We start from the raw sequence: 20,451 nt of genomic DNA, 5'->3' as shown, positions 1-20,451 counted from the left end.
GCCAGTGTATAGAAGCGTCATTGGAGAAGCGCCGATGGGTTGCGTGAAGCGCCATGGAGACCAGCTTTCTTAACTTCGCCTTCAGTGATCGTTGCGCAACTTTGCGGCTGTCTGTATACGATGACGGACTTCCTCAGCCCTATACGACACCGGAGGCGGACCATGATGTATGCACGACATACATGCAGTGCGCCGCGATCACGTTATTGCAGTGTGACGGCGGCAGTGTGCATCTGTTGTGCTGAGTGGAGTCTGGCTTCAAGAATAGCTGAAAAGCTTATGCGTGTCGGATAGATCCTCCCGGCTTCCCGAGATCGTCCGTGCGGCGGCTTGTGACATGTGATTGTCGTCTGGTGCCTGGATGTCTTGAACGACACATGCAGCTCCTGGTGATACTGTCATACGAAACACCAACGACCATCATGATGGATCTATGAGGGCAGCTTCTATTCGGTCGTATTTCTACATTCTTGAGCATACCTAGCTGCTTCCCTCTCCCGCTTCCACCACCTCCTCGACACCAACCACCATCATGGACCGCCTCCGCAGACTCCTCAACCCCGAACAACCGTACGAGCCCCTCCCCTCCCCTCCCCCCGACCCCGAAGATGCCGACTCCTCCGCCCTCCACGACTCTCACCCACCCCCACCCTCCCCCGCCTTCTCCTACATCGACTACACCATCTTCCTCCTCCTCGGCATCTCCATGCTCTGGGCCTGGAACATGTTTCTCGCCGCAGGCCCCTACTTCCAAACCCGCTTCGCCCCCTCGCCCTGGCTGCTCAACAACTTCCAAGCGGCCGAAGTCTCCGTCTCCACCATCACGAATCTCGGTTCGATGCTGCTGCTCACGCGCATGCAGGCGGGCGCGTCGTACCCGAAACGCATCATCGCTTCGTTGTTCATCAACATGGTCACGTTCACGCTTCTCGCTGTGTCTACGGGTTTCGGCGTGGACGCGAAGGGCTATTTCGCGTTTCTGATGTGCATGATCCTCGCGACGAGTCTGGCGACGGGGCTGTGTCAGAATGGGATTTTTGCGTATGTGAGTGGGTTCGGGCAGCCGAGGTATACGCAGGGGATTATGACCGGGCAGGCGGTGGCGGGGGTGTTGCCTTGTGTTGCGCAGATTGTTTCGGTGTTGTCGGTTGGGGAGGGTGGGGAGGGGCAAGAGGATGGGGATGGAGAGCCGGTTGTGAGGTCCTCGGCTGCGAGAGCGTACTTTTTGACGGCGACGGTGATTGCAGTGGTTACGCTGGGGGCGTTTATGCTTCTGCAGGCGAGACATCGGACGCCAGAGAAGACCCAGGATAATACTACATCGGACGCTGCCAGCGATCAAGAGGACAAGAAGACCGTTCCATTGCTTCTTCTTTTCCGAAAGCTATTCTGGCTAGCCAGCGGCGTCTTTGTTACCTTTGCCGTCACCATGTTCTTCCCGGTCTTTACCCAACGCATCCTCTCCGTCCGCCCGGCCGACCAACAGGGCGCATTGACGCAACCAGCAACTTTCATCCCCCTCGCCTTCCTCCTCTGGAACACCGGCGACCTCCTCGGCCGCCTCCTCACAGCCGTCCCAACGCTCTCGCTCGTCCATCGGCCCAAGATCGTCTTCATCCTAGCCATCCTGCGCGTCGCATGGGTGGGGCTCTACCACCTCTGCAACATCCGCGGCGAAGGCGCGGTGGTGGAAAGCGACTTTTTCTACTTGGTGGTGGTGCAGCTACTGTTCGGGTTATCAAACGGGTATTTGGGTAGTATCTGCATGATCGGGGCGGGCGAGTGGGTGGAGCCCGAGGAGAGGGAGGCTGCAGGTGGGTTTATGGGGTTGATGTTGGTGGCTGGGTTGGCGGTGGGGAGTCTGTTGAGTTTTGCTGTCGCTGGGTGAGCGGCTTTACCGACACGAAATACCTAGGAAGAGACTGGAAGCATTCCATCTGAAACGGGGTCAAAGCTCGGAGAGATGCAGTGGAAAGGGTACCTCAACCCCTCGACAGCACGATCGACCCTACCGGCTGATCTTGAATACTGCCAGCATTACATTACACACCTAACAATGCTATGCTTCGAGGCCGGCCATGCGACACTAGGCGTGGATGTAGGCTTGCGAAGCCATCGCACCAAAACGTCCTGGGTCCTGCTGCCCCAGCTCCAGGCCGTCGACAGTGGTAAGGTGAGGCAGCTCGCTTCGGCTAGAGAGATGTTATTCAGTCAACGGCTAGTTTGACATTGGGCGATGCAGCTCTTGCGGGCGTCGTTGGACTGTGAGAGTTGCTGAGTTTTCGCTGAGAAGACTACACCAGATCTAGGGGTAGAGCATCGCTGCTCAACACCAGCCGCATCTCTAGAGTACCTCATCACACAGTACTCATGATTACACTAGTATGACTGCGGACTTGCGTACTATTCGCAAAGACCGCGAGGGCCGTAAACAGTTGCCCGAGCTCGGCGTAGGATTATTAGATGTTAGAAAGCTCCACCTCACCTCGCATGTCAGCTCGAAAGTTATCATCATCAACCATTTCACTTCTTCTACATCATTCAATATCAAAACCTAAGTACCAACATGCCAGCCAAACAAGCCATCTTCACCGACAAGGCCCCGGCGCCTCTCAAAGGCATCTACAACCAGGCTATTGTCGCCAATGGCACCGTCTACTGCAGTGGCAGCATTGGCATGGACCCCACGACTGGGAAGCTCGTTGAGGGAGATATTGGGGCTCGTACGGTAGCTCATGTCCCACAATTCTTCAGACCTATGGATACGTGTTGATCTGTTGTAGCACCAAATCATGAAAAACCTCACCGCAGTCCTCGAAGCCGCTGGCACAAATATGGATAATGTGGTCAAGGTCAACGCCTTCATTGCGGATATGAAGGACTTTGCTGCGATGAACGAGGTTTATACGCAGTATTTTGGGGAGGTGAAGCCTTGTAGGACGTGAGTTGACAGTCACTTCTCTCGGATGACGTGACAGCAAATGGTGCTGACAGCTATGAGTTGCGTGGCGGCGAAACAACTTCCGTTGGGAACGGATGTCGAGATTGAGTGCGTAGCGGTGTTGCCGTAGGTAGGCGTTGACCGCTAGCAGGAGACAGAGCGAGTGCTGATTGATGCAGTGAGGGAGGAGGTAGCAAGCTGTGATGAGGATGAAACCTCTTGTTCTATCATGTTCGACGCCCAAGAACGCCTCGCTATGCTTCGCTATGCTCAATCGCTGTATGCAAATATCAACAACACACACATATCCACACACGTTCACTCAAGATTCCCTCGCCTGCCAACTACCATACATGATCCCGCTCGAATGCCTCAAGGACCTTTGCTTACTGAAGTTGTTCCTCGTCATGTCGGGTGACGTCCGTTGTTTACCATACTGCTGTGAAGCCCTCTGCTCGAACTCGGCCGGCTCGATGCCGAAGTCCTGCTCCGCGGTAGTCCTTAGCAAGGGCGAAGACAGTCTTTGCGAGCCGCGGCCGCTGCTTGGTGTGCGTCTTGCCAGATGATCCTCTGCGGGGCTCTTAGGCGACATGAGAGATTGCTGCTTGATGTGCGGTAGACGCTCTGAGGCGGGACGTTGGGTCTCGCTTGGCTGGCGGTTGACCCGCGGTATAGAAGTCGGTGTGCGTGGTGTGCTCGTAAAAGATCGCTTTGGCAGTTGAGATTTTTGTACGTTGATTAGAGTCGGCTTTCCAGCATCAGGTATCTTGACCGCCTGCTCGATTGCACCAGCGACAACCTCCTCGACCCGCGGACTGCTCGGTGCACTGCTGCCAGGCTTCTCGTTCTCAAGCTTGGCGGACATGACTTCGAGCTCACTGTAGTCTTGTTCGAAGCGGTCTGGCTCGACTGATAGATCGCTTTCGAGCTTGTTCCGGTTTCCGAGAAGTTGTGCTAGACTTCGATCGTAGTCCTGCGTGAGCTCCTGGAAGTCCGCCGCATGCTTCAAGGCAATCTGAGACTTGCGCTTGACGACTTTCTGGTTGTACTCTGACACCAGCCTCTCTTCCGCATTCCGTAAAGCAGTTCGGCTGGGCGTCGACAGGAGAGTGATGGCCTCCGCCTGTTTTGCTGGCTCGTCATGATATGCACCATAGTCTGCAACCAGCCGTTGCCGCTCGCGAGCAAACTCTTCGGCACTCTTCGTGGAGACGTCGCGCTCCATCCGCTCCCGCTCTTTGAGCAGAGCGTCGAATTTGTCCTTGTACTCCGACGCCATCTGATCCTTCGCACGCTGGAGGTCTCCGACATGCTCCTGAATCTTCCGAGCAAAGAGCGCTTCATTCTGGGTGATCACGCTTCCAAGCTCGGAAAGTTCAGCTTTCGCTTGCTGGAGGTAGTCTTCGAATGACCGTGTCTTCAACGACCCATCCGTGACACGATCAGAGCCGCCCGCAGTACGACGTAGCCGAGGAGTCACAAGGACTTTGTCTTCTTGGGGGACCGCTTGCGGCGGTTCTGGAGGTGGTACCTCGACCTTCTCAGAATCCGTCTGAGCAGAAGCATCACTTCGACCACCAGCAGGAGTAACAGGCGTGCTCCGCGACGAAACCATGGCCTCCAGCTGGCTAGCAAGAAACTCATTCTGCCGCGCAAGCTCAGACTGCCCACCAGCTCCATCCGTCTTTGCAGACTTGAGTGCCTGCGCCAACTCGGTCTCCATGGAGGCGAGCTTTTGCTTCAACGCAGTCACTTCGTCTGCTGCATCATCTGAAGCCGCTATTGATCTCGTCAGAGAAGCGTCCTTGTCGCCTTCCGCTCGCTTGGCCAACGTATCTCGCTCAATCCGCAAAGCGGCCAGCTGCTGCGATAGGCTATCACTGTCATCGGCAGACCGCTTGTCCTGATCCAATTTTTGCCTTCGAAGCTCAGCCAACGACCTCTCGGCTTCCGCACGACTGGTCAGCTCAGCGTCAAGGCGTACCTGTAACGCTACAGCCGTCTCTTCTGCAGCCGAGACTTTACCATTGAGCTCGCCAAGTGCGCGCTCACGTTCAGCATCGGCAGCCTGCATCTGCGTATGCCTCAGCTCGGCAGCTTCCTCTAGCTGTATCTGCAAGTTCTGTAACTCGCTGTTCAGACTCTCCTGTAGGCGATCGAACTCGCTCTCGTGCGTCTGCGACTGCTCGTGCAAGCGCTCCTCGAGCTGCCTGTCCGATTTGGCGAAGGTAGAGGTCAGCGATGCTTCGTGCTCTTGTTCGAGCCTTGAAAGTGCCTGGTCATGGCTGGACTTCAGCTGCGAGATTTTGTATTCCAGTTCCTCCTTCTCTGACAGAGTCTGAGCGTGATCTGTACCCGTCCTCTCCAGCCGAGCCTCCATCGCAGACAGCTTGCGCAGCATTTCATTGGCCGACTCCTCATGCGTCTGCCGCAGCGAAGCCAGCTCAGCTTGGTGCTTTGCGTTGGAGCCTTCGACGTCGACAGATCTGGCGTTCGATGCAGCCAGTTGTGCTTCCAGAGCACGTTTGCTCTCCTCGTGAGTACTCTCGAAGGAAGATTGCATGTCCTTGATCCGCGCCTCATGGTCATCCCGCAGCTCAGACATAGCACTTTCATGCTTTGTTCTTGCCGCCTCGGAAGCATCTTGGCTCTCCTTTTGAATTCGCTGAGCATCATCAAGCCGTGACTGCGACTCCGCCCGAACCTTTGCGAGCTCCTTTGCACTCTCATCACGAGCAGCGGCAAGGCTAGCGTCTCCAGCCGATTGACGATCCTCGAGTTGCTTCTGAAGGTCGGCGCGAGCTTGATCAGCCGCCTCCGCAGCGCTATTCTTATCGGCATCGTGCTGCCTCTTAGCTTCGTCAGCTTTCGACGACCACCCTGCTTCGAGCTCGCGGACTTTCTCCTCGTGGCTCTTTGCCATTTCAGCGAGTTCGGTCTCCTTGCGCGCAACGTCGGACGACTGATCGGACAACTTCTGCTGCAGGCTGGACAAATTGCCAAGCGCGTCGGCAAGCTCGTTGTCCTTCTTCGCGAGAATTTCATTCAGCTCTGCTTCTTTGCCGTTCAACGCAGCCTGCGCTTCCGATGCCAGCTGTTCGATCGAACCGATCCGCTGCTCCAATGCCTTGCTACGCTCCTCTGTTGACTCCACAAGCTGGTCATACTCCTTCACCTTGTCAGTGTACTGGCCAAGCAAGGAGACATTGTCAGCTTGCAGCGCCGCAGTACGAGTATCCAGATCTGCATTCTGGGCCTTCAGGTCGTCAATGGACTTCTTGTTGTCTCTCTCGGTCTCCTCCGCAGCGTCTCGAAGCGACTTCACTTCTATTCCATGAGAACCACGCAAGTCTTCCAACTCACGACTGTGGCTTGCCTTTGCATCTTCCAGCTCACGGCTATGATTTGCCCTTGCATCTTCCAGCTCCTGCCCTTGTTGCTTCAAACGCGACTCATGCTCCTCCTCCAGCGACTTCACAGTCCGCCGATGCTCTTCATCGACATCGCTCAGTTTTCTTGCCAACTCCCTCGCATGTTCATCATGCCGAGCTTGCAGATCCTGCTGTACTTGCTGTGACCGCAATTCATGCTCGTCGGTCAACGACTTGATCGCCTTCTCGTGCTCTTCGTTCACACGAGCGAGTTGCTTCTCCGACTCCCTCGCATACTCAGCATGCCGAGCTTGCAACTCTTCGACATCCTTCTTCAGAGACGATACTTGCTCGTTGTAGTCTTTGCATGTGGAATCCAGATGGCTTTGGTGCTCTGTCTTGAGCTCTTGAATCGAGGCTTCTGCTTTGCTGACTTCATCCTGCTTCTCCGAAAGGGCAGTGTCGCGCTCCGCCTGGAGGTCATCTCGTTCTTTTCTGATGGCGTCGATATCTCTGGCATGCTCTTCTTTTGCAGCCGCCAACGCCTTCTCATGCTCAATATCTGCTTCACGCAAGCGAGCCTGCGCATCCTGGCCCTCATCATCAATGCGGGCCAACAGAGCTTCGTGCCTTGTCTGAAGCTCATCATACTGCTTTTTAACGGCATTCGCCTCCTCGAGATCGTTGTTCAATGTCCTCAACTTCTCATCGTACTCAGCGATAAGAGCGTTCCGTTCCCTCTCCGCTTCTGCTGCTTGCCCGTCCTTCTCCGCCAACAAGCCATCATGCCTAGCTTGCAACTCATCCAGCTGCTTCTGCGCACCTTGAGCCTCTTCGAGATCCTGATTCAAAGCCTTCAGTTTCTCCACGTGGCTGGCGACGAGCTCTTCACGTTGCTGGTCGGCCATCTTCGCCTGGTCGTCCTTCGCTGTGACCAAAGCATTGTGCCTCGCTTCGAGCTCGTCATGTTCCGCCTTGACGCCTTTCAGGCTTTCGAGGTCGCGGTCCAAGGAGTGCAGTTTCTCTTCGTGGCTAGCGATGAGGTCTTCACGTTGCTTCTCAGCTGCCTTTGCTTGGGCGTCCTTCTCGGCGACCAAGGCATGGTGCCGTGCCTGTAACTCGCCATGCTGCTCTTTCACACCTTTCAAGCCCACAAGGTCGTGATTCAAGGACTTCAATTCCTCCTCATGGCCAGCAACGAGTTCCTGCCGCCGCTCCTCCGCCTCCTTGGCCTGGTTTTCCTTCTCGGTGACAAAAGCATCATGCCTCATCTGAAGTCGATCGTGCTCCTCCTTCGCAGCATCCACCTTTGCTCCGAGGCTAGCCTCCAGACTCTTCATCGCTTCCTCATGTTCAGCCTTCAGATCCCGTTCCCGCTTCTGCATCTCCTCCGCCTGTCTCTCTTTCTCTGCCGCCAGAGCCTCATTCCGCTCTCTTAGCTCATCCTTCTCCTTATTCACAGTCTCAAAATCGGCCTTGACCTTCTTATGCTCCCCGAGCAACTGCCCAAGCTCCTTGCCATGCAGCTCAATATCCTTCTTCGCATTCTCCAACAGCCTCTTCTGCTCCTCGACCTGCTCGATGAGCTCTCGTCTCCGGCTTTCGTAATCGACCGCATCTTTAGTGAGCTCCGCGACCTTCGCCTTCGATTCGTTGTGTTCTTTCTCCAGCTTGGTGCAGCGGTCCTGTAGCTCATCGTGACGCTGCTTTGCCGTTTCGTCCTCCTGCTTGTGCTCTGCGATCATATGTTGGATGTGCTGACCAGAGATCGCCTTGCTCTCCTCCAGACCTTTGATTTTCTCTTCATTCCTCGCGTGCAGGGCTTCTGCCTCGGCTTTCAATTGCTGCAACACGCTCAGCTGTGACTGTACATCCCGAGTACTTATCTGAGAAGCCTCTCTCTGCGTCTCAACCTCCTGTACCTGCTTCTCCAACTCTTGCGCACGCTTCTCCGACCGCTCCCTCCCACTCTTCTCCTCCTTGAGCTCACCCTCCAACTGCCGTCTACTAGCATCACCATTCTCCTTCCCCCTCCTCAACCCCTCCAACTGCCTCTCCATCTCCTTACTCCTCGCCTCATCCCTCTCCCTCCCCTCCTTCAACTCCTCCATCTCCCGCCTCACGGACTCCAAGACCCCTCTCGTCTCTTCAGCCTTCCCCTCAGCCTCCTCAACCCTCCGCCCAAGTTCATCCCTCTCCTCCCTCAGCCCCTCCAACTCCTCCCCCAACCCCTCCTTCTCCCCAATCAACCCCTCCACCCTCCTTTCCAACACCCCCCTAACCCTCTCCACCTCATCCACCTCATCCTCTTCCCCACCATCCCCCTCGCTCTCAGCATCACTATCCGGATCCTCCTCACTCCCCCTCGGACCCAACTCCACCCTCACCCTCCTCCGCAACCCCTCAAGCACCTGCAGCACATGTCCCACCCCGCCCGGATCATGCGAGTTACTCCTTCTACTACGGAAGAGCTGGGCGGTGATGACTTCCGGCTGCCTGGCCGGAGCGGCGTTCGGGAGGCGGGTGATGAGAGTTTTAATGTGGTCGATTTGGTCCACTAAACCCCGCTGGGAGGAGCTGTTGGTGGTGGCGGTGGGGGAGGAGGGCGCGGAGGCGAAGGTGGTGTGGGAGGTGTCGGATTGGGCGGTTTGAGGGCGTGAGGGGGTGGGTGAGGGGGAAGGGGTCATGGAGTCCATTGTGTCGAAGGGATGTGGATGGGGTCATCGATCCATAAGTTGGGCTGAGTGGTGAGTGCTTCAAGGCTCGTGGGACTCGAGTTAATGTGTCCAGAAGGCCTGGCGAGTAGTAACAAGACTATACAATAGTAAGAAGAAGAGAAGCAACGTATCCCTGCCCCGAGTCTCAATGCAATCTCGTCAAGCACTCCAGCCAGAGGTCCAGATGTCGGCAGTGCTTCAGATTCGCACAAGGATATAGATTAACTACCGAGTCGATGTCAAACACGAAACATTCTCCTATGAAAAAAACCAAACAGTAAGTAACTCAAAGCCAAACCCACACTGTCGTAATGCATGTGATTGACAGCAGTCCTCGGAGCCCTAAGCATCATGGAAAGCTCTCATCTCATCGTGCATTTATCGGCCTCGGGGCCGTTCCATGATCTCAGATCTCCACGCCTTGCCGACGCTAGTCATGCAAGATCTCTACACCACGCGACTCAGGGGCATCACCACATAACCCGAATCCTTTCAACCTATGGGAAAAGTCAGATGGAACACACAGAACAAAATACACACAAGAAAGAAGCCTACATACGCTACGCTACCGTACGCTGTACACACGTCCCTCCCATCGTGCCATCCCTTCCTTCACCCTGAACACCATTCCCGCGCCTGCATCTGACTTCTGCCCAAAGGACAATCCTTCTCCGTGACGAAGCGTCCGATCCCAAGAAGCTCCCGTACGTACGGGTATACAGCACCCCCGAACCCGAACCACCTGGGTATGATGTGCGAGGATGAACGCCCAGAGAGCCCAAAGTCCCGCGCCGCGTGCTCCAGAAAGCGAGCGCCAATCCGTTCCTGCTACGCCCGTACCATGCCCAGTCGCGCTAAAACCACTGCCTGATCTTCCTGACCTTCCTGTTCTTCCTGCACGCCTGTCCGCCTGCCATGCACATGCAACCGCCAACGAGCGATGACGCGCCAACGCACAAGCTTACCTTTGGTCTCCGTTTTTCCTCCTGTGGTCTCCAGATGAGATGATGATATGATTGTTGTCGTCGTCGTCGTGGCAAATCTCGGCTCGAAGGAGTTACATTTGAAATGCGCTCTCATCTCTGCAATAACCCATTAGCACCGTATCGCCATCCCACCCTACAACCTCCACCAGAAAAAGAAAAAGAATCAACTCACCCTCCCCCTCCTTCCCTGCCCCCCTTGCTGTTGCTGCATCCCCTGCTGCATCCCCTGTCCCTGCGGAAAATACCCCGGCATCTGGCCCGGAGGAGGCATCTGCGGATAACCCCCATACGACCCCATCCCCATGCCCATCTGGCCGAAACCATGCGGCTGATACCCGATCCCGGGCGGCATCATCGGACTTCCATTGCGATAAGGATCGAGCGGCGGTTGGGACTGCGGCGCGTACGCCATCCCGTTCGGACTGCCGTAGTACGCCCCCGGGGCCGGTCTCGGCATCTGTGCTTGCGCTTGCGCGAGGAGGGCTTGCTGGTACTGCAGTTGCTGCGGGTTCATGGGGGAGATGTTCGTGTGCGACATCGCAGGCGAATGGGTGTATTGCGGGGTGACGAGGCCGTTGTTGGCGTAGGCTTCCCCGGGGTAGGTGGAGGAGTCCATGCTGACGTTGCGTTGCATGGCGTGGTGGTCGAATTGCTGTTGCGGGGTGCCACCGGTGTAGGGGGAGCGGCCGTAGGTGTTGGCGTTGGTGTCGAGGTGGGGAAGCTGGTTGTTGTTGCTGCCTTGGCGCGTCTTGGAGTTGCCGCGGGAGTCGTTGATGGGTGGAGTGCCGTTGTGGCGGGTGGAGAGGCCGACTTCGTCCATGAGGCGCTTGTAGCCTTGGTTGGGCTGGGCTTTGATGCGGAGGAGGACGTTGCGGACGTTTTCCAGACATTCTGGGCGGAGGCTATTGTCCAGGAAAGGAGTTGTGAGGACCTTGAAGATGAGCGTTGCGCCGCACGTCGGCTCGCTGACAATGTCGTTTAGTGTCTGATCGTCGAAGAACAGTGCTCTGAGGATGCTGTCACGAGCATCGGGTTCATTGCGCTGATTGACAATCTTCAGGACAGTCAGGTACGCGACCTTGTGGGTGCAAAGATGGACCAGATGCGGGATCAATCGAGGAGCCAGCACCGACCGCCTGCGAGGGAACGTGCAGGTATCCAAGAACCACGTCAACAGCAGCGCACCATTCGAGTTTGTGGCCAGCTGTACACTGTGCAGAGCAATCGCAGCAGCCATGAGCCTCTTCTGGTCATTGGTCGCAAAGTGGCTCTCCAGACACGCACGCACAGCACGCGCACCGAACCGGCCTTGCGCTACCTCCCACAGCTGGTTGATCATGGTGTCGAAGATGAAACCATGTGCCGGAGCCTGGAAGCGCAAGCAACACTGGATGACGTAGTTGCCGTACTGATCAAGGAACAGGTTGACAGCGTGCGGTCGCAGAGCGTCAACGATCAGGTGCATCTGCGTGGAAGAGCGCGCAACGTCAATGATCTTCTGTGCAGCCCAGGTGCCGTTCTTGTGCACGCCAATCTCGGCGAGATGGGGTGCGATCTGCTGGAGCATCGCCACCTTCAAGTCCTCGGAGCAGTTCTCGAATAATTTCTGCACGACGGTGTTGCCAAGGTAGTCGGATGAAAGCTCAGCGATCTCCGGCAGCATGTCCTGAGCGATGCTTTCAATCTCCATCGGGCTGCACGAATTGTTGTCGATGCGCTTCCGGATCTCACGAAGACGAGGTGCATCGTGCACGCGGTTGTGGCTGGACTCAGGAATCGGTGGAATTTCCGTCTGGTAGTCGTGGAAGCTCATAGCGTTCTCGAGGTTCGAAATGATCCTCATCTGGTCTTCTGGCGTGGCACCGAACTGTTGGACGATGCTCCGCACTTCATCTTTGAGCTCTAGGAGGTTCGGCTTCACCAGCGCGGCATCTCTGGTCGCTGCATTGATGTTGCCGCCTCGATCTGCTCCGCCAAATGCCGCCGAACCATCGTTGCGGTTCTTTGAGACAAACGGATCCGGGCTTGGTGATGGATAGGCACCGTTGGGTCCTGGTGTGTTCGAAGCACTCTGCTCCTTTGCGTATCCGATCCTGACCGGGCCGCTGCCTGGGAGCAACTCCTTGCCGTTGCATTGTGCTTTCGCAATCACAGCGCTTTCGACATTCTTGAAGTTGACAAAACCACAGCTCTTGTGTGTCAACACTCTCACAGACTCGACAGGTCCAAACTGTACGAACACGCTTTCCAATGTCGATATCGTGGTCGACGATGGGATGTTGCCAAGCCAGAGTGATCGAGTTGCGCTTTCCATGTTCGCATCCAGGCCGACAAAGGAAGGCTGTGTGTTGAGGTGCATATTCTGCACTGCACTCGACAGACCGTTGAAGTCGGAGCCATCATTGCTCTGTAGGTCTGCAGCAGTCATACTGCTGTCAAGCCTCGACGGTTGCGGCATGTAGTTCCTAAGCACACGTGATGAAGGTGAATCAAGCACGCCAGCAGTACGAGCTCTAGGTCTATTGGCGCTCGCAAAGTTGGCGAAGGCTTGCACCTCCAGATTGTGTTGCCGGACGGCCTCGTTGATGGCAGCTGCTTGTTCTGCGGATGGTGTCATTTGGCCCGAATACATGCCGGCCTGCTCGTACTGGTCCATGTCCGCATCGTCTCCATCCGCATACTTCTCTTTTGCATTGACGGAGTACGACCTAAAGCGGTTGGCCATATTCTTGCTGTTCATTGCGTTCAAAGCTGCGAGGTCTGCGATGGACACGCCATTCGCTTGACCGATCATCTGATCCGATCTGTTCTGGTTCGTCGGAGTATCCACTAAGCCCAGATAGTCCAAAGTCCTGACATGGTTATCGGCAGGGGAGTCTCGGGGTGATGATGGCGCGTCCGATGATCTGATGCTTTGTAGGGTGCTAGCCCTTTCTCTTCCAGCGAGCCAGTTGCTCGCAAACAACGAGTTGCCGAACGGATTGGAGGCGCCCAAGTAGCTGTTCCGCTGTGGCATTGACCCTGCTCTTAATCGTGAAAGGAGCGCCGCATTGCTTGCAGTCGTCCCGTTCAAGTTTTGCGGGTCAAAGGAGGTGGGTGTGTTTGCTCCGTACGGGCTGGTAGACGGGGTCGCTCGATTCGATTTCGAATATAGCGATGTACTGGAGCCGTTCAGACCACTTGAGGAAGGTATGCGTGAAGGCACAGTACCAGCACGGGCACGGCGAGTGGCATTTGGCGGATCGGTCGTGGTCGAGCCTGCAGTAGCCTGCCCTTCGTTGTAGTCTGGAAAGCTGTCACGGTTGGGTGACTCTGGAATCGACTCTCGCAGTGGTGTCGAGTGACCGCTGCCGGTAGTGGGTGGCCCCCATACCGATGGAGACAGGCCTTCTTGAGCTTGGATTTCGCGGGCTCTGTATACTTGTTAGTGTGTTACCAACCCGAGGTCTATTCATTCCGCCTACCTCTTAGGAAACAGTCGACTCCCAAACTCTTTCGAAGGAGAGCCGGCACCGGCACGCCCAGGCCCTGCCTGAGCACTGCCGTTGCCCAACGGATACCTCAGACCTGAACCGGCAGGTGCTTCGATCGGGCTGTTGGTGGCCGAGGTGTGAGCGGAACGCTGCTGGTTCATGTTCAAAGAGCCGAGTCCGTCAAGGTTGATTTTGTAGTCGGGGCGGGTGGATGGCGCCATTACGAATTAGGTTGTCGAGAGGAAATGCGGTGGTGGAAAGGAGTGTGGTAGACCGTGCAACGATCAGATTGTGCGGCGGAGGTGTCTCCTTCAAGCCCAGCTCATCATGTGACGTTGTGGTATGGCGAGCTCAGCTCACGCTTGGATGATGATGGCAGCTGCTCTGCGGTCGGTGCTGGGAGCAAGCTGTTGCGGGAGGTATAACTTCGAAAGTTGGAATTGTTGCACGTGAAGGTTGAAGATGGTCGCAGGCGCCCGAAACCGTTGCTGGTGGTACAACGGCTGATGTGGATGCGGAGGGGGCCGAGGATGGTGGAGAATTGGAGAGGTGGTGGTGGTGGAAGGACAAAGGTTGGAAGGTCGGCGGCGGCGGCGTCAGCCAGTGCGCTCTTTGGACAATTAGGTCGCTCAGGGTAGAGGCTGATTGCTGCTCGGCGAGGCCGTCGACAAGGCGTGGCAGAATGGAAGGATGAAACCAAGAGACAAGATGGAAGGAGGGCACAAAGGAGCGTTGGCGAAGGTGAGGGAGGTGGTGGTGCTGGTGGTGGTGTCGCTGTCGAGTAGAATAGGTCGGCGGAGGAGAGCTTCGGCGTGCCGTCCGCTAACCCGCGTTTCACTCTGCCCTGAAACTCGGCAGGATTGAGTGGTCAAGACGAACGACAGCGCAAGGTCAGCACTCGGACGATTACCATCATCTACTATCAAAGGCCGGTCTGGCCACTTCACGCATCTCTACAGCGCAAAGAGCAGTGCTGCAGACTTCTCCTGAATCACGCCCTCTGACAGGAAGCCGCTCGTCTCAAACCACCCTCCCCAGCTTTTAAGTGGCTGCTGCCAGTGCGAGAATCCCTGAGCACTTCACCTCTGAAACACCACACGTTGTCGTCCGAGCGCTTCCACGCCCGACCACTCCCCGCCGCCATCCACCTTCCCGGGCGCGCAGGGCTGCAGCCGTTCCTGCGCATCACCGCCTCGTGCTTCTGGATGTGTCGGCCAAGAGCGTACCATGCCCTGAGATACGCAGGACTTTCCGCTCAAGGACTCTCAAACCATATCAAACAGTTCAATATGCCCCAGTGCCAGTTCCTCGGTCCTTTAGATGCTTCGTGCAAAGTTCAATCTTTCTTACAATTGGAATGGTGTTCAAGTCCCAGCGTCGGGCCCACAGACAAGGAAGTATGACTAAGTCCCAGCTCTCCGAAGAAGGAATACAGGTATTGCAGGTGTCATTGCCAGGCACGTCTGCAATGCACCGCGAATTGAGCTCATCGTTACCCATTACACTGGTGGCATACAACGTCTTTGAGTTGACCAGCCTACTAACATAGACGGCGGTGGCACTTCACCTCCTCACGATGCCTTCGATCAACAATCGCTCTTTTCGTCGGGGAAACATGATCACGCAACCAGCCGCAGGAGTATGACAGCTTCCCTGGACCGAAGTCGTGGGATCTGCTACTTCGACTTATTTACCTGCTCCCAAACGCCAGAGGCTGCATTGCAGTGACTGATGCTGGTATTTAGGGTGCCTTACCCTGCACTACCCTGATGCCCATACACAAAACTTGGTCAACATAAGGCAAGCCGCTGGTTCCTTCTCTACGTCCCTTTACAAACCATTCAAGGTCATATTTCTCTCTCCACAATTTCTCTTCCTCCAAGACGGTAGCTCAAAAGACTCCACATCGAACATCTCTAGGCAGGCTGCTGCTTGTGCGGAGGCGAAGCGCAAACCCATGGCCGACAATGCAGAAACCGCACCCCTTCCCACAACGGTGCCGCCGCATAAACACCACTTCAGCTGAATTCGGAAGATCGACTAGATCACAACGCCCGACTTCAGGAAGACTCTACAAGCCTACGGGCCGAGTGCTATGTCTGAGGAACCACCAAGACCGAGCGAACGAAGTTGTCGACAAATGAAGGGAGGGGGCGGTTCTCGTCAACGGTAAGAGAGGAAACCGAGTCCGAATGCTGGGCATGAGAATGAAGCAGACAAACCCACGGCTGGACCGACGTCTCCCCCTTCAACACATCCACCCTCGACGAGAGCGTCAAAAACGGCGTCCACTGGCCCGTCAAAAGTGGCACATGGCAGGACGTCAGCGAGCGAAACGTCCTCGAGTTTTTTCGGCACGCCCCTAGCGTGAGTCCAGATGATACTATCGAGTTCCGGACGATGTTGCGACAGCACGCGTTGCGGTGTGATGAGGATAAGATAGGGCATTTCTTCCCGAGGGTGGCGGAGGATGAGGAGAGTACGTCGTTGGCGAAGGTGGTTGTGCAGGTTTTGAATCGGCCGCGGGAGAGCTGAGGAGGCACATCGACGTCCTCGAACAATCACTAACAGCAGATGTGCAGTCCCATTCCTCAAAACGGTCATAGGTGGCATTGTCCTGCTGTACATTCTCATCCCACATGGCATCGACGTCTCGCGACACCAGATACGTACATAGCTCTAGAACCCGAACCTCGCCATGCATATTTATGTGCTCGACACATCGAAACATCGCTACGAACCCCCAGAAATGCCAACCCAAGCCGCAATAGCGCCAAACATCGCCATCACAGACGAAACAATCGGTATTCGTCCGCTGCCCTCATTCGTATGCACAGAAGCGGCAGGTTCGTCAGCCGCTTGCGCAGCTTTCTCTTCGTCGAAATACACTGCCATCACCATTAGCACCGCTCCAGCCTCATCCCTGCTCAACAGATGAAATAGAAGCGAACTCACCCCCTGTCCTCAAGAACCAACTAACCCCAAAGGCCACCCCAAACGTCGCCGCCAAACACACAAAAACCGTCTGCGGGAACGTCTTGACCGTGCCCGCGTAAATCGCGCTAAAGACCGTCGGCGCCACCACCCGCGCCAACGCATGCAGGAGGCCCGACGCTCCGAGGAGCTGGCCCGTTTGGTCGGCGGGGACATGCTTCGTCATGGAACTCTGCAGCGTCGGGGACCCGATGCCGCCTATCGCCGCCGTGGCACCGGAGAGAATCATCATCGGCCCGGTTCTGGAGAGCGTGTAGCCCACGTATCCGAGGGTGTCGAAGAAGACGGAGATGCGGATGACGAAGAGGTCGAAGCTATCGCATCCGCGGTTCTTCTGCGTTTTGGCAGCCCCCGGAGGACCGCGGACATACCGTGTCAGGGCGGGGAGGATGAGCAATAAGCATATCACGCGTGAAGAGTTGACGATCGTCATGAAACGTCCGGATTCAAAAGACTCCCAGCCGAACATGTAGTTGGTGTAAATGATGATGATGCTGATACTCCCCATCGCGACGCCGAAGATGATCGTGTCGACCGCGGCGAGGGTGAAGAGGTTCCATCGTAAAGCGGCGCTCGTGCCAGGGCCGGTGGGCCAGAGGACTTTGAGTGGCGTGAGGATGTTGAGGCTGCGGAGGGAGGAGCTCCAGTCGTTGGCGACGCCGTAGCGGGCCGTGTCTTGGTCGTGCCTTTCGCGGTTTTCCAGCTGGCGTTTCTTGGACAGGGATTCGGGGACGAGGAGCGAGATGAAGAGGACGAAGAATAGGTGCACGGCGAGCAGGATGTAGAAGACTATCACGATCTGCCCGGTCTTCTTGACGATATAGCCGGCGACGACGGGTCCGATTGCGATGCCGCTGAAGAGGGCGCCGTGAAAGTAGCCGAAGGCGACGTTGCGGTGGGCAGGGGGTGTGCAGTCGGTGGCGTAGGCGTTGGCGATGGCCATTGCGACGATGAAGCTGCCGGTGAGGCCGTCGATGGCGTAGCCTACCAGGAGGAGGTTGACAGGGAAGCTCTCAGGGTAGGTGGCGGCGAGGATGGTGATGATTTCGCCGCAGATGGTGCCCACGCTCGTGACGACGAGAATCGGTTTCCGTCCATAACGATCTGAAAGCGCGCCCAGCTTTGGACTCGTGACGGCGGAGACGACGCCGAGGAGCAGACCTCCCAAGAGCGTGAATTTGGCGACTGCCTCTTGTACTTCTGGGATCCGGCATTGGCCATTCGTTCCGCCGTTGAAGTCAACGGGTGCCATCGTGAACCCTGGATTGAGAGCCTGTTGATCGGATATGTATCGCTGACATACCAATTCCAGGATAAGATTGATCTTGGGCGTAATGGCTCCTCCAAACGCGCACGCCATCAGAAAGAAGGGCGCGAGTACCCACAAGATGTTCGGCCGCCTGTACCATGCCACGTTCGCAAAGTCGTCCATGCCATGCCATTGCTCTGGTTCGTAGTCTTCCTCATCACGAGCAAGCAATGGTGACGACTCGCCTGCCTCCTGCTCTCCGTCGTCCGATGATGGTATCTCGATATCTCCCTTTGCAGCTCTGGCTGTCTTTCTCCTCCTGGCATCTCCATTGCCTCTTGACTCCCTGTCCAATGCCTCTGCCTCCAGCTCCACTTCTGCTTCTATCGCATCTGAATGATCCATGCTTGCTTGTGCGCCGAAGCACTATATCAATGAATGTCGAGGTGTAAGTTGTCTGCGAGAGATCGAATCGATGCCGTCCAGTAGAGATAGCTATCCCAATGCCCAACTATCGCACCATCACCAGCGCGCGTCTAACAATGCGGTTTTGTGTCCTGCCGAATTGGCAAGGTCCGCCCACTCTTCAGGATACGAGGCTCGAATGCTCCAGTCGCCTGGATGATAATGTAAAAAGAAGAGAAGCTGTAGAGAGAGATAAGGCCGAAGTGGTTGGTAATCCTCCCAAAAGCCCCCTTGATCGGACAACTTGGACAACAACACTCCAAAGGAACGGCACACGGTCAAGCTCTCCGACAACGAATCGGACACTCTCCAATTCAACGACCCGAGAATGTATTATGCGGTTCCTCCAAGCTGTCGCGAGTGCGCCGTATTTCTGATGCGGCTCTATCTCGAGTAGACGTCATTGAAGGTGGTTATTTTAGATCTGCGATCTCATGCACGGAGGCGGCGCCACGATCTGTCCGACACACCGGGTTGAGCTTGAATCGATCAAGAGATCTTATCAGTTTTGTCAGTCCATTGAAGAAGTGGCCGCTGGCAATGTGGGGCAAGTATATACACTATAAAATACATGAAGTCGCCTCCAAGCTCTCTACGTAGTCGCACCATTACAGCGTGGTAGCAGTGTTCGCCTGCTGCCCCTGACCCATGAAGAACTTCTTCTGCGCCAGACATCTCTCATTCACACATCCAGGACACCTCAACCCCATCTGCCTGCTGCAGATCTCGCCGTTGTTCAGATGCGTACCTGCAATATTCGCCAGCGCATTGATGAAGGTCGGGCTGCCGTTCAAGCTCTCTGCTCTCCGTACTCGACCGTCTGCGCCGAGTTCGTTGGCTTCGTGGATGACTTCCTGGTCAATCTCGTACAGCGTCTCGATGTGGTCGCTTGTGAAAGCAATAGGGATGAGTACGAGATCCTTTTGACCTGCTTTGACGAAGTTGTTCACCGTGTCCGAGGTTTGTGCGCCCAACCATGCCGAGGGTCCGACTTGCGATTGCCAGACCAGTCTGTATGGGTTCTTGAAACCAAGTCGTTGTTGTACCGCCCATACTGTCGCCGCCACCTCAGCAGGGTAGGGGTCGCCGCGGTTCACCACGCTCATAGGCAGACTGTGTGCGCTGAACAGCAGCACCACACTATCACGCACGTCCTCCGGATACGACTCGAGCTGCTTGGTGATGTTCTCCGCGAAAGCATCCACCAGTCCAGGATGCGTCGGCCACCGATCAATCACACTCCACAATATCGAGCCCTCCGCCTCGGCAGCAGAAAGATTCGGGTTCCGCGTTGGTGACTCCATTCTTTGCCTCCACTTCCACAGCTCGTTCAGCGAGCTCCCCGTCGTACTGCACGAATACTGCGGGTACTGTGTGAACGCCACCGCTCTCCCACCCTTCCCCTTCCCAAACCCGTCCTCCAGTAATTGAGTATACATCTCCTCCGTCAAGGGATTCGCATATCGAAACGCCACGTACGGCTTGTGAGGCGCCGTCTCCGGATTCGTCTTGTCCAGAATCTTGCACATCTCTGACGCTTGATACTCGCTCCACTTCCGTATGGGGCTGCCGCCCCCAATGTCTGCATATTGCTTCTTGATCTTCGGCGTTCTTCTTCTGCTAATCAACGGGCCAAGGTAGTTTTGCAGAGCGCCGAGGGGTATTAGGTCGCCGTCAGCGAAGAGGCGGGAGAGGAAGTCGCCCACTTCGTCTGTAGTTGCTGGACCGCCCATGTTCATGAAGACCATTGCTGTAGGACCTTTCGAGCTTGTCGAATCTTGCGTGACGGGCGGTATTACTGTGGCCATCTGGCGGTCTTGGGGTTGCCATATCCGCGGTTTGTGGTGAGCTTTCTGTTGGAAATTGAGGCATTGGGATGTCGTTGCGCGCTTGGCGAGCTGCTGTAGGGGACGGTGAACGCTCATGATGAGCAGTGTGTTGTTCTTCGAAGAACGGAGGTAGTCAGAGAGAACAAAGTGTCTGCTGCATCTGAGCACCGCGGTCAGATGTCGCGGAAAGTTCAAGCTGATGACGCGAAGAAGTCCGAATGCTGTGATTGGCTGGGCCGACTTCACTCCTTGAAATCGTGCTCGACTCTGCTTCCACCTCTCACCACATCGTTACCTCCATTGAGATGTATTATCCACGGACCGGAGGAAGGAATAACATGACGATACAGGATCGAGAAGTGCTGGTATAGCTGCAGTGCGACCGAGTCCGTGACGGACTCTTTGTGCTCGGATACGTGGCAGCCG

The 20,451-nt window shown here is 56.0% G+C and overlaps 6 protein-coding genes across 6 annotated transcripts; 2 read left to right on the top strand and 4 right to left on the bottom strand.

Annotated features, from left to right (window-relative positions):
* Positions 1 to 532: 532 nt before the first annotated feature.
* Positions 533 to 1,888, top strand: LTR77_001668 (uncharacterized protein; the record flags this gene model as incomplete). The annotated part of the gene is made up of 1 exon (XM_064798929.1): positions 533 to 1,888. One exon carries the CDS (start codon positions 533 to 535, stop codon positions 1,886 to 1,888), a length of 1,356 nt encoding a protein of 451 aa, XP_064663256.1.
* A 678-nt stretch (positions 1,889 to 2,566) lies between these two features.
* LTR77_001667 (uncharacterized protein) lies at positions 2,567 to 2,945 on the top strand (the record flags this gene model as incomplete). The annotated part of the gene is made up of 2 exons (XM_064798928.1): positions 2,567 to 2,728; positions 2,784 to 2,945. 2 exons carry the CDS (start codon positions 2,567 to 2,569, stop codon positions 2,943 to 2,945), a joined length of 324 nt encoding a protein of 107 aa, XP_064663255.1.
* Positions 2,946 to 3,195: 250 nt separating this feature from the next.
* LTR77_001666 (uncharacterized protein) lies at positions 3,196 to 9,008 on the bottom strand (the record flags this gene model as incomplete). Its single annotated transcript, XM_064798927.1, has 2 exons — positions 3,196 to 3,218; positions 3,332 to 9,008. 2 exons carry the CDS (start codon positions 9,006 to 9,008, stop codon positions 3,196 to 3,198), a joined length of 5,700 nt encoding a protein of 1,899 aa, XP_064663254.1.
* Positions 9,009 to 10,178: 1,170 nt separating this feature from the next.
* On the bottom strand, positions 10,179 to 13,709 carry LTR77_001665 (uncharacterized protein; the record flags this gene model as incomplete). Its single annotated transcript, XM_064798926.1, has 2 exons — positions 10,179 to 13,428; positions 13,480 to 13,709. 2 exons carry the CDS (start codon positions 13,707 to 13,709, stop codon positions 10,179 to 10,181), a joined length of 3,480 nt encoding a protein of 1,159 aa, XP_064663253.1.
* A 2,512-nt stretch (positions 13,710 to 16,221) lies between these two features.
* Positions 16,222 to 18,136, bottom strand: LTR77_001664 (uncharacterized protein; the record flags this gene model as incomplete). The annotated part of the gene is made up of 2 exons (XM_064798925.1): positions 16,222 to 16,376; positions 16,444 to 18,136. The coding sequence occupies 2 exons, from the start codon at positions 18,134 to 18,136 to the stop codon at positions 16,222 to 16,224; spliced, it is 1,848 nt and encodes a 615-aa protein (XP_064663252.1).
* Positions 18,137 to 18,804: 668 nt separating this feature from the next.
* On the bottom strand, positions 18,805 to 20,121 carry HEM15_2 (ferrochelatase hem15; the record flags this gene model as incomplete). Its single annotated transcript, XM_064798924.1, has 1 exon — positions 18,805 to 20,121. The coding sequence occupies one exon, from the start codon at positions 20,119 to 20,121 to the stop codon at positions 18,805 to 18,807; it is 1,317 nt and encodes a 438-aa protein (XP_064663251.1).
* Between the last annotated feature and the right edge of the window lie 330 nt (positions 20,122 to 20,451).

The sequence above is a fragment of the Saxophila tyrrhenica genome (assembly GCF_035928015.1).
Source record: "Saxophila tyrrhenica strain CCFEE 5935 chromosome Unknown scaffold_2, whole genome shotgun sequence".
In the NCBI taxonomy this organism is placed as follows: Eukaryota; Fungi; Ascomycota; class Dothideomycetes; order Mycosphaerellales; family Extremaceae; genus Saxophila; species Saxophila tyrrhenica.
The sequence above is the reverse complement of the archived record's forward strand: the minus strand, read 5'-3'. Positions and strand labels throughout refer to the sequence as shown.